The sequence below is a fragment of the Dipodomys spectabilis genome, unplaced genomic scaffold (assembly GCF_019054845.1).
Source record: "Dipodomys spectabilis isolate Male_0828 unplaced genomic scaffold, ASM1905484v1 ptg000017l, whole genome shotgun sequence".
NCBI lineage: Eukaryota > Metazoa > Chordata > Mammalia > Rodentia > Heteromyidae > Dipodomys > Dipodomys spectabilis.
In genome coordinates this window covers 8615273-8628274 of record NW_024870694.1, presented here as the reverse complement: position 1 = coordinate 8628274, position 13002 = coordinate 8615273, and the positions used below count along the sequence as shown (strand labels likewise).

Genomic DNA, 13002 nt, shown 5'->3' with positions numbered 1-13002 from the left:
CTGGGCACCAGACGCTCATACCTGAAATCCTAGCTACTCAGGAGACTGAGATGTGAGGATTGAGGTTCAAATCCAGCCTACCCAGGAAAGTCTGTGAGATTCTTATCTCCAGTTAATCACAGAAAAATCCAGAAATGATGTGGTTCCGGTGGTAGAGCACTAGCCTTGAGCAAAAGAAGCTCAGGGACACTGACTAGCCCTGAGTTCAAGCCCCAGGACCAGCACACAAAAAAGAGGGCCTGTCCTGGACTCCCTTTAAGCTGAAAGAAGGGCACGTCCACTCCCTCCAGCTGTTGGAGGAAGAAGGTTGTAGAAAGTAAACTCCAAAGAGTTTACCAGCTGTGCTGCTGGTATGTATGCACGTCTGTCCCCACACCTGCCTTTCAGAACTTACCAGTAACTGTGTTGAAATCCACTCTTGTCTGGAAAATGCTCATGTGCCAGATAACACGATTGTCTACAGTATGAGGATGAGGCAGCCAAGCCAGTGAGCAAAGTACACATGCAAATGAATCTACCTCGCACAGGATGACTGGTGTCAAGCTGCAGGAGCTCCAAGGAAGAGCCTGGCATCCTGGAGGAATGCTGTTTTGAGCTGAGGCATAGAAGAAAGGGTGAGGAAGGGAGAGTCTGCCCATTGATGGGCAGAGCTGCAGGGCGCGTCTGCTAGGTGTGAAGCGTGTTGCCCTCTGCAGGTAAATGAAAAGCAGCTGAGGATGATGGCCGAGCAGCTAAGAAGGACTGTTGGGGACAGAGAGAGGCTAGATTGGGCCACTCTGGTAAAACTCATATGCCAAGATAAGGGATGTAACCAGTCTGGTGGACGGGTTCCATCCTGGATGCCATGAATTAGGAGGGCTGAGAATAAGTCAGAGAATGGTAAGGGTCAACCAGTGTACAGATCCCTAGGGAGGGGCCAGGGGAAGGAAGGGTTCAGCTGTCAGAGGATGCCTCCAGATCTGGCCTGGGGACAGAGGCCAGGACATAGTTCACGGAGGAGGACAGCTGGGTTACATGGATCTCACTTCCTTATCATCATAGCTACCTGCTGAGGTGATGGAGGAAACAGGCAGCATCTGACTGTCACATCCACCGTAAGCAGTGGTTTGGTGCCCGCCCTGTGTTCTCTAGATTAAGATCTATCCAGCAAGAAGTAGGAGAGGTGGAGGGTAAATGGCAAGGATATCCTCAAAGAGAAATCTTGCATGGATAAAATCCAGGAACTCCAATTCCAGTTAGGTCCTTTTCTTCAGCGTTTTGGATATTACTCAAATTTCCTCCTCTGCTCCAATACCAACATGGCTGGCTGAATGTACCCAGCCTCTGGGAGTCAGTATTCCTATTAACTGGCTTTGACAAATCAGTATGCCAGGGACTAGCCGGGTAGCCTGCACTAATGCCCAGTACAAAGGGCCCAGTGAGCCCTTCCCACGGCACCTCCCCGTATCCTTCCTGTTCTTCTGTGTACTCGGTGCCTACCCCGCAGCTTTGTTTCATTGAGATCTGAGCAAACTTGGCATCTATGTAGGCCTGAGGTTGGTAGCTTTGGTGGGGGCTGGGCAGCCCTTTTGAAAGGGTGGGTCAGAACAACAACCCCCCTGGGGAGGGCCAGAGCATCCCAGAGAGGTTCAGTGGTGAGTCGGGGTAGGATGGCAACTGCACCTGTGACCTTCCTGTGGGACTGGGGGGGGGGTGTCCAGGAACCAGGGGACCCTGAGTATCCCTGTTGTGCTGGAGTCCTCAGTCACTGGGGACAGAAGGAACGAAGCTGCATTCAAATCCAGTGGCCTCTCGGCCTCTCTGGATTATTCCCTAATCCAGAAGGGAATGCAGCTGTGAAAGGTGCTTACTTTGCTGTTCCTGTGTCTAGCAGAAGCTGAGACCCAGTGGCTGAAAACAGCCTTGCTCTGGTTATCAGACAGCTGTTAGGAGGTCAGGCTGTGTGAGGCCAGACAGATAGCTCTTTAATTGGACCAAAGCCTTGGGTGAGGAGGCCCCTGGGACCAACTTGGAAGCCAGGCTGACATTGGGAAGTTTCCACTTCCCAGGTGATGCCAGTACCAGCTTCAGAAGCTCTGAGCATTTCTACTTTGTCCAGCAATACAACAGGTTGGCAAACCTCAAGAGATGCAGCTCTCCTTATTTTCTCCCTTGATGCAGGCCAGTTTGTGGTTTGTCTGGGGATGGCACTCATGCATGGACACTCCCCACAGTCTCTCAAGATTTAAATGCCTCTGGCTCTTGATCCAGCTCATTCCTCTGTAGATTATTGCATCTCTGACCTGCCGATGCCTGTGTGGGGAAGAAGCTCTTTACTGAGCAAGTCCATCAAGTTGTAGCTCTAGGAAGTAGCAGCCTCAAGCAAATCACTGTTCTGCACTGGACCTAGATGGGGATGGCGGGAGATGACGTCAGCCTTTGAGGAGAGGCTCTGTTCCCCTCTGCATTTTCTTAAAAATTATTGGATTGTTGTTGTGGTTTTTTTCCTTTTTTTTTGTTTCTTTTCCTTTCCTTTCCTTTCCTTTCCTTTTCTTCTCTTCTCTTTTCCTTTCCTTTTCTTTTCTGAGACAACCCAAACTGGCCTCGAAACTGTGATCCTCTTGCTTCAGCCTCCTGCATAGATTGCCCAAGGCATGTACCACACCACACCTATATTGCCCCCTCCCCCAGCCTTTGTTGTTGTTGTTTTGTTGTTGCTGGTTCTAGAGCTTGAGCTCAGGGTCTAGGCACTGTCCCTTGGCTTTTTCATTCAAGACTGGTACTCTGCCATTTCAGTAGTAGCTTCTCTTCCAGCTTTTTGGTGGTTATTTAGAGAGATTTTCTTATAGGTTGTCTTGAACCATGATTCTCAGATCTCAGCCTCCTGAGTAGTTTAGGATTACAGGCCTGAGCTGCTGGCACCTGGCTCCCTCTGCATTTTTGATGGCTCCACAGATGATTTGGTCAGGCTCCACCCCCTTCCCATCTACAGGCTCACATCATTCCTAGCCCAAGCTTTGGGGATGCCTCTGGCCACCACTTTCAAAAGTCACCACCAAGTAGTACCTGCAATACACAGGTGACCCCCCCCCCCCGCCCCCTGTGCCCAGATAAGGACATGAGCATTCATCCATGTCCCCATCCTGGAATATGACATACTAAAGGCACAGGCCCACTTCTAGGTGAGCTGCATGTAAGCGCGGCCAAGCTCACAATCCTTTCACCCCATCCCACCCCGCCATCTCCCTGGTGAAATAAAGATGCCTCCTTCTGGAGCATTGACACACTTGCGTGTGGCAGTGCCAGCACAGTGCCAGTGCAAAGTAGGCACTTGGCAGCTGCTAAAACCAAAAATGTTGTCATCAACAGGTATCCATGCCAAGTGGGTCCCCACCTCATTTCATTTCTTTGAGGGTCTCCCTGGACTTCAGGGCTTTGGAATTTAGCCCTGAATTTGTTTTTCTGAATCTCTTCCCTTTACCTCACCCTCCCCACTCCACATGGAGATGGCAGGTGGGCGTGGCTGTCTAGAGTGTCTTGGTTCTCCCTAGTGTCTCCTGGGTTTGGGCTTCTGGTCTTTGGCTTCAGCTCACCCATGCAGAGCACCTGTGTGAGGTGTCAATGACGAGTCCCAGTGACTGTTGTCAAGACCTCTAAGACTGTGGCTTAGTGCCAGGCATGACTTTCTCCAGGACCCAAGGCAACCTGTGAGAAGCGCTCAAGTTTGCAGCACTTCCTCAGTTGTTTTATGAAAAGTCTGCACCGCTGTGACATGTTTCTTCAGACAGTGACTCTCCTTTCAGTCCTGGGGCCATGGCTGATTGGGCAGGATGCAGCTTAGAGCCACTTCCAGAGGGAGCACTGGGACTTGGATGGGGGCGGGGCGGGGGGGTAGAGAGGGTGTCATGCATCCCTTTTTCAGCATGGAAACAAGTCCCTCCATGGAGGAAGATACTGCAACCCTCATGTCTCATGCCTGGTACTGCACCATTCTCCTGCATCTAGTACCATGCCTGGCACAGTCAGGGTCCAGTAAATGTTTTTTTGGATGAATGGTCTTTAAACAAATTTTAAATGTGCACATGTAGATAGGTAGGTAGTAGTTATCCTTGGGCTTACTATGTAGCCCATAGGTGTAACTAACACATGCCTCAGCATAGCATAGTGTCAGCATAGCACGCAGTTCTGAATTCAAATCCTAGTGCCCCGCACTCCCCCCCGACCCCGGCACCGCCACACACACAAGGCAAAGAGCAATCCTGTCTAGTGTTTCTGTGTGAACGTGTGAATATACTCTGTTCCCCCTTGTGCCACCCCAGGGGTTCTTTTCCGTGTAGTAGAGGGGTGGGATGCCCAGAAATAACTTGTGGGTGGTCTCAGAGGCCCTGGTCTGCCATGTCCATGATGGCCCTTCTTTCCTTCTGTCCAGGCATCTTTTGAGGTGTCAGTGGAGGCCCGGAGCTGCCCTAGCAGACACACAGAGCACAAGTTCGCCCTGCGGCCCGTGGGGTTCCGGGACAGCCTGCAGGTGGCGGTCACCTACAGCTGCACGTGTGGCTGCAGTGCGGGGCTGGAGCCCGACAGCATCAGGTGCAGCGGGAACGGCACTTACGTCTGCGGCCTGTGTGAGTGCAACCCCAGCCACCTGGGCACCAGGTGTGAGTGCCAGGAAGGAGAGAACCAGAGCGGGTACCAGAACCTGTGCCGGGAGGCTGAGGGCAAGCCGCTGTGTAGCGGGCGCGGGGAATGCAGCTGCAACCAGTGCTCCTGCTTTGAGAGCGAGTTCGGGAGGATCTACGGGCCCTTCTGCGAGTGTGACAGCTTCTCCTGTGCCAGGAACAAGGGCGTCCTCTGCTCAGGTAGGCGCCTCGGCCAGCGCTTTTGCTCTGAGCCAGCCCCAGGTCAAGGGGCTGTTCACATTCTTTGGGATAGGCACAGTGAGCGTCAGCGCCCCAGCTGCCCTGGAGAAGACCCAGGACGAGCCAGGCCATCTGCAGCACCAGGGCGGGCACTTGTATGTGGCTGCTAATGGAGAGGACTTAGAGGTACAGGGGAGGACTCCCAGAGTTCACATAAGACCTGCCTGGACAACACAAAGCTAAAGCTTTGCTTGCGACAACATGTCATGTTGAGAGCAGTACCTCTCCTTCCATGGAAGACACCAGTGCTAGGGCTGCACCGGGGTAGGTGAGCAGGGGAGGCCCTCTGGAGCAGACCTGGCATGAGGCATGTTTGAGTTACACCCATGGGAGTTCCATTACAGTGTGTTCAAAATTACCATTGCCTGGGAAAGGGGGAGATGTGTGAATGCCACAGAGCAAGGCAGGTGGAAACATGAGGATTCCTTGCGCCAGCCATTGCCACGGAGCCCCTCTCTTTTGCATCAGAGCGATGAGAACTTGGTTGTAGCTGGATGGGTTTGTCTGGGGTCACATGGGCGGTGCAGCGGGCAGGCCTGGGCCTCACTCCCTAACACCACTTCTGCTGTGGGAACTTGGGAACTTAGGAGTAGAGGTGGTGTGAGAAATGAGAGACTGAGGGAAGCGTTTGGCATGAGAGGATTCTTGTGTGTGGGGGGGAGGGCAGTGCCACACCCCCCTGGGGAGCTGCAGTGATGGTCTGCAGGCGGTGTAATTCTCCAGGCTTTGCCTAAGCAACTGCAGCATGGTGGATGGAGTTTCTAGTTCCCTTGTTGACCACCATAAGAACTCCCTAAGTCCAGCTATTGCTCTTTTAGCAGTTCGTGTTCCTTTTGTTTTGTTGTGTGTGTATGTATGTGTGTTGGCTCTAGAGCTTAAGTTCAGGATTTAGGGCCTCAGCACTGTTCCTGAGCTTTTTATGCTCCAGGTTAACACTCTGCCACTTGAGCTACAGCTTCACTCTGGCTTTTTGGTGGTGAATTGGAGTTAAGAGTGTCATGGACTTCCTTCCCTCGATTTGAATGACTTTAAACCACGATCCTCTGATCTCAGCCTCCTAAGTAGCTAGGGTTACAGGTATGAGCACTTGTACCGGGCTGTTGGACTCTCCAACTCACCATCTTCCTGCCTGAGCTTCCGAAGTACTGGAATTATAGGCATGTACCATAAAACCTAACTAGTACTTTTCTTTCTCTTTTTTTGACAGTTTTGGGGCTTGAACTCTGGTCCTTGTGTTTGCTAGGTAGATGGCTCTTAACACTGAGCTATGCCTCAAGCCCTGATTTTTTTGCTCGTTATTTTTGAGATGGGGTCTTGCTTCCTGACTGGACACGTGCCCAGGGACAATCCACCCATGTTAAGTGTCTGGTAACTAGGGTATCAGGTGCCCACCACTACATCCAGCTTTTCATTAAGAGTGTGTCTCAAGAACATTTTTCTGTCCATTCTGGCCTTGAACCTATCCCCATAATCTTAGCTTTCTAAGTTGCTAGGATTACAGGCCTGCCTGAGCCACTGGAGACCAGCCATACTTTTCTTTTAAAGAGCTATTAGCAAACATCTCTTTCCCTTCAGGAGAGCCAGAAATAACCCCTAGAAATATCTTTCCCCACAAGGCTGTGCAGTCATTGTTGCCTGGGAATAGATTTGCCTGTGTAAATTCCATCCCCACAATCTATCAGCCTAAGACTTTTGGTTCTTCCTTGGGAGTGTATATTTCCCATATCTAAAAGTGGTCCAAGACCACCTGCATCATCTGTGAGCAGCTCACAGAACTTGGTAGTTGCTGGGTGATTGGTAGAGGTATGAGTGGCCTTCAAAGGAAATACTTGTCATTATGGAACCAGGAATATTCTGAGTGAAGACATACTTTTTGATTCAACCAAAGAACCCACAGTTCAAGTTAATCTTGTATTTCAGCATTCTGCCAAACTGTATCCAAAAGTCCTTGGGTGTTGGCTTTTTCTTTTCTCTTCACCTATACAACCTGTGGTATCAGGAAACTTGGGTCATGGGGCTGAAAAATTGGAGGCTTCCAGGTGAACGATTGCTTCAGTTCCCTTACTTTCCTGGGACTGCTGAGACAGAATGTCACCATCCTTCCTTACCCCACTGGAAAAGCTATCCTCATTCTTGAAAGAAAAGCTGTGGAGTACAGGACGGCTGACGGATGTGTGGTCTGTGTGTGTGTGCTGTCTTTCTCCTTGGTGAGCAGGATTGATGGGGACCATCTGGAAAACCGGTCACAAGGCCCTTTTCTCCCTCACTGGTTCACATGTATTCCCTTCCCCCCCTCAAAAAAAATAAAACCTGCTTGGTCCACAGAAAGACGTTTCCAATGAACTGTAAAGTTATTCTTAAGTCTAGAAAGTTCTGAAGAATAGAAAGATTAAAATTTATCCATAATCTTATCACTCATATTTCAAGTGGTTTCTAGCTCTCCTTTTAAACTTTTTCCTAAGTTAGCATGTGTGTATTTGCATGGACTTTTCTGTCTTGCTTCTCTCCCTCTCTTCCCCTCCTGTAATACTATATCCAGAGGGACACTTGAACTCTATGAGTTAATGATACCTTGACTGGAACATTTTTACTCTGCTTTCATTGTCCCTTCAGCTACAATCTTCTAACCCTTTACTTTAAAAGTTACATCTAGTGGAAATGTACAGCTATCCAAGTCTTCTGGAGAGGAACAAAAAAAGGTCTTTGATGAGGTCATCGCTGTGTTTGCTCATTGAAGAAGGACTTAAAACTAAGCCTGACTCCAGACAGGAATTGATGACACATATTCCTTCAGAGTCCTTAATGTCCTCCCGCCTCATACTTCCTGGCCTCTTAAACTCCTGGCTCCTTCTGGTGGTGGTTGTTGAATGTGTGGTGAGGAGTTCCACCAGTCCCTAAGTACTCATGGTTAGCGGCTCTCCTGCTGCGGGTCTGGGCACCCTGGTTTGGAGCACTTGACTTGCTGTTCCATTTGGGGTTTTCATGATAGAGAAGCTATTTCCCAACCCCCCTCTGCTCCCACACATGCTGACGAAGGTGCACAGGCTGCCAAGCTCAGCATTCTCTGGTGGCGCCTCTCCCTTCTTCCCCCCTGCAGCCTGTGGTAGAAGGGAATCGTGTGGTTGTGGCCTGTCTTCTGAGTAGGAGCTGCGGGGTGCATATGAAGTAGCAGCTGGGGCAGAGCCAGGGCTAGGATCAGTGAAGACACCCGGAGAAGCTCCTTCATGTCTCTTGTGCCCTCAAGGAGAAGCTTTGCATCTTGCTCCCTACTGAGAGACAGAACTGGACAAATGCAGGAGGCCACAGGTTTAGAGCAGGTTTTCTATGATGAAAATGAGCAGTGTAGCAAATCAGACCCAGGTCTGGAAGCAGTTGAACAGCTCTCATTACTTTTGTGACATCCCATCCTAGGAATGCTTGTGTACTCTGGGTGCTCCCTCCCCCACTGCTTTCTAGAAATATTACAATTTAGAGAATGGTCCATCTGTCCATTGTCTATTGCTGGGTGTGCAAGGTGGACTTCATTGGGCCAGTTTGGGAGATTCTGTTCTTTTGAGTCTTTCTGAAGTGTCGACTCTTCAGAACTCCTCCGGCTATGGGAAATAGTCATCGTCTGTTCAGTTGTTTTAATGTATTGGAAGAGTCTTGCTCACACTTTGTTGTTCTTGGTTGGTTTCTGTACCCAAATCATGCGTCTCCTGGGATCCAAGTCATTCTCTTGTGGTACAAATTAGGATCCAGCTCTGCGTGTAGCATTAATGCTCTGAAGCACATTGAAATAATTTTCCAACTGTTATCCTGACTTCTGGGTTTCATAGAAGGAGAAAATTTAGATCAAATAGGATATGGAATTTTAGTCTCATCTGTAAGGACTCTTCCCCCCCCCCCCCCCCCCCCCCCAGTACATTATCTAAGTAAGTTTCTCTTTAAAGCATGGAAAAGTGAGGTGTGACCCCAGTGCACTTTCTGCTAGTAGGCTAACGCCTTCTTCCAAGAAGAGGTCCTGGGTCCATGCTGACAAAATTCTGTTAAACTTCTACAGTTAAGCTGTACACCAGTGGCTCATGCATTCTTGGGATCACAGTGTGTGATACAGAGGCTCACAATTTGAGAATAGACGAGACAGAATAGTTTTCAAGAACCACTTCCTGATCCATGGCTGGTGTGGTAGACATGTCTGATATCCTGACTATATGAGAGGCCACGCTTAAGAGCATCAGTGTTCCAGGTCAGCCAGGCCTAGCCAGAAGAGGCCCATGAAACTCCATGCTAGTGTACTGTCCCATTCCTGAAACAGCAGGGGAGAGAGGAAACAAAAAGGATTGTGATCCAGGCATGCACCCTGCAGGAAGCCAGACTATATCTCTGAAAAGATCTGGAAGTATGGATGAACAGTAGAGCACCAGCCTAGCCAGCTCCAGTGTCAACAAAAACAGTAAGGTACTCCTAATAGTAAGGCCCAGTGCTGGGTTTCTTAGATCTCCCCAAGTGAAATACCCTAGCATCACTTTCCAGATATGTTGAAATGCACTTCTCAATTCATGAAGCTTAAGTAGAGTTTTCCAGAAGAGCCTTGAAAGAAGCTTTCTACCAAGAAAGACAGGAAGGCAAGACAGTAAGAGGAGCCATGTGCAAAGGGGCAGGGATGGAAATTCTTGTCAAAAAGTTGTAGATCATAAAATTTTTATAGATCGGAGGCTAAAAGTAGGAGACCAGATGAGGAATAAGGCTAGGCAGTAAGTTGTTCAGCATGATATAATTTTAAAAGCAAAGAAAGGGTTAATCCAGTTCCGTGGAGGATAGATGTGTAGAGCTCAGCATGCCCCAGGAGAAGGCTTCCCCAGTGCTCTCCTCCAGCTGCATGTACTTTTTGTTTGTTTGTTGTGGGTATTGAATCCAGGGCCTGGATGCTATCCCTGAGCTTCTTTTGCTTAAGGCTAGCACTCTGCCGCTTGAGCCACAGCACCATTTCTGGTATTTGAGTAGTTAATTGAAGATAAGAGTCTCACTTTTTTTTTTTTTTTGGCCAGTCCTGGGGCTCAAATTCAGGGCCTGGGCACTGTTGATGAGCTTCTTTTGCTCAAGGCTAGCACTCTACCACTTGAGTCACAGCACCACTTCTGGCTTTTTTTTCTGTTGGTGTGGTGCTGAGGAATTGAACCCAGGGCTTTATGCATGCTAGGCAAACACTCTACCACTAAGCCACATTCCCAGCCCTCTATCTGCACTTCTTACCTCTAACTTAACCAGTTCAAGTGTGCACTGCTCCCACTCTGCTCTTATGCTCCTGGCCCTTATCAACCAAGATCTAAAGATCTAGAAAGACAGCCTCAAATCTCAGCTCACCTACCAATCTTTCATCATGAGAAGTATATGCTTTGTTGGCCCTCATGGAATCTTGTGGAATGACATTCTGAGGTCTCATGGCTTCTGCAGCAGTTTTCTTCCCTTGGCCAGATGTGCAAGGTACATCTGACACTTGCACAAGTATAAGACCCTCCTGTGGAACCTGCTGCCTGTAACGTAGGGCCACACTCTGGCATGGATAGTGAAGTGACTTATAATGTCACTCCCACTGATTTTTCCTTCTCATTGTCCATTTGTGGTGTTTGACCACAAACTACTTCTTAGGCTCAGAACAACGCCTTGTATGCTGCTCTCACATCACTCATTACAAGGTCTGTAATTAGCTATAAACAATACTGCCCTATTAGCTGGCTTTACCCTGAGCTCAAAGCAGACAGGACAATGCTTGACTGGTCCTGAAGTTCCAGAGTAGGTATAATATGAATAATAAACAGATAGACCAAAAAAGCATATTTTTCATCATAGAATTGTAATTTCAAAATCAGTAGTCTGGTGACCATTCCTGGGGCTCTGGATCCCTGCTCTGTTTTCTGTCTTTGCACATTATTGTTAGCATAGTCCATCTTTTGTGTGTATACGTGTGCATGCACGTGTATGCTAGTACTAGGGCTTGAACTCAGGATCTGGGTACTGTCCCTGACCTTTTGTGCTCAAGGCTAGTGTTCTACCACTTGAGCCACTGCTCCACTTGGTTTTTTGTTGTTGTTGTTGTTATGGGGCTTGAACTCTGGGCCTGGGCGCTGTCCCTCAGCTCTTCAGTTCAAGGTGAGCGCTCTACCAGTTCAGCCACAGCACCCACTTCCAGCTTTTTCTGTTTATATGGTGCTGAGGAGTTGAACCCAGGGCCTCAAGCAGTCTACCACTGAGCCACCTTCCCAGCTCTCCACTAGGCTTTTTGATGGTAAATTAGAGATCAAGAGTCTCACAGATTTTCCTGCCTAGACTGGCGTCCAGCCACAGTTCTCAGATATCAGCCTCCTGAATAGCTAGGATTACAGTTATGAGCCACTGGTGCCCTGCTTTGCATGTTCAATCTTGTATATGGTTTCCATGACGAAGGTTTGCAAATGCACCTTCTGAATGAAACAAGATGGGGCTTCCTTGATTTCCAGAAAGGATTCTCCTGAGGGAGTGTCCCACTGTATTTCAGGTAGAAGTACCTAAAAAAATCAAGGCTTTTGCACATATATTCATTTCTGTTCAGTTTGTTAATAGTTTTATTGGCAAATATAATGATTTTATATATATTATATATATGATAGATCTATCTCTATGTTAGAAAAAGGACAGCTTTTCACCCAAAAGAAGCCCTCAGGCAGATGTTAGGGACCTGATTAACAATTTCCTCCATTTGGGATTAAATAAATTGTAGTTATGCACACATTAGGGAAGTCTATGAGAGTACTGATCTACTTTGGAGCACTCAGAGTATGGTGGCTCTGAGATTAGAATCTGCTATAGGAAGCTGGGAGCTGGTGGCTCATGCCTGTAATCCTAGCTACTCAGGAGGCTGAGATCTGAGGATCACTGTTCAAAGCCAGCTTGGGCAAGAAAGTCTGAGAGACTCTTATCTCTAAATAACCACCAGGAAATGGTGGCTGTGGTTCAAGTGATAGAGTGCTAGCCTTGAGCCAAAGAATGCAGGGACAACACCTAAGCCCAGAGTTCAAGCCCCATGACCAAAAAAAGAATCTACTACAGGATTTTTCAATTAAACTGTGATTAGTAGAAATGATAAGCCCATAATTTTTTTTTTTATTGTGAAGATACTATACAGAGGGTTACAGTTACATGAGTGAGGAAATGAGTACACTTCCTCTTGAACATTGTTACCCCCTCCATTGTTTTGCCCCTACCATCCCCTCCTTCCCTCCCTTCCCCGAGGTTATAAGCCCATAATTGTCAAAGACATTTCTGCAGCTACAGTTTACTGGGTGGTTGGTTGGGGGCAGTATGTATTCCTTGGAATTGCAATGTTAACACAGGTAGCATGGCCAGAAGCCATGCTGTTAACCAGCAGAGGCACACATCTTCTTGTCTCCTCCACAAGAACACTATAAGAGCCTTTGTTGGCATACATGAGTAATGGAAAGAAAATGGCTTTGGAGGGACCAGCACCAGAATTCTAACCTGGCTCTGGCCCCTCTCTCCCTGTAGGATAGCATCTGTAAAACTTCCACAGTGTTTGACTTCCTGTGTGCCGTCCTGAATATATTTTATTCCCTGGCCTCTTCCACCTTGTAGAAACATCCATGGTATGGAAACAGGATGCTTTTAGAAAATTCTCAAAGGCAATTCACCTGTTTGCACCCAGTGCTCATTTCACTTGAAATGCAAACACGTGCCAGAATGTGGGGTTTGATCGTTCAGTGAGACAATCTATCCTTAAATTAGTCAGGTGAGCCAGCTGAGCTGCGCTGAGCAGCCCTGACGTCAGCTAGCCTCTTGCAGCTTTGCAGAGAGAAGCCAGATCTTAGGCCGTGCAGCTACAGGTGTGTCAAAGCATCTTCACCCAGGGCCATCTTGTTTTAGGCAGGTTACTCCAGCCGTCTCAGTCAACAAGAACTCATTGAACATTCCCCATCTGTCAAGTGTTATGCTGAATGCCAGGGCTGGCAAGCCTGAATTAATTTCTAAGTGTTTGTTGCCCTTGGGATTTTCCACATCTCAGAAACTCCTTGGGGTTGAGGAATGGGAGTAAGAATCACCTTTAGCTATTTCACCCTGCAGAATCTTG

General features: G+C 48.2%; 1 protein-coding gene across 1 annotated transcript in view; it reads left to right on the top strand.

The window, feature by feature from the left end:
• The window catches only part of Itgb5 (integrin subunit beta 5), a 125115-nt gene that overhangs the window by 82839 nt on the left and 29274 nt on the right, over positions 1 to 13002 (top strand). Inside the window, exon 10 of the mRNA XM_042668194.1 lies at positions 4409 to 4838. Within this exon, the coding sequence (XP_042524128.1) occupies positions 4409 to 4838 (430 nt within the window). The remainder of the gene's footprint in view (positions 1 to 4408; positions 4839 to 13002) is intronic.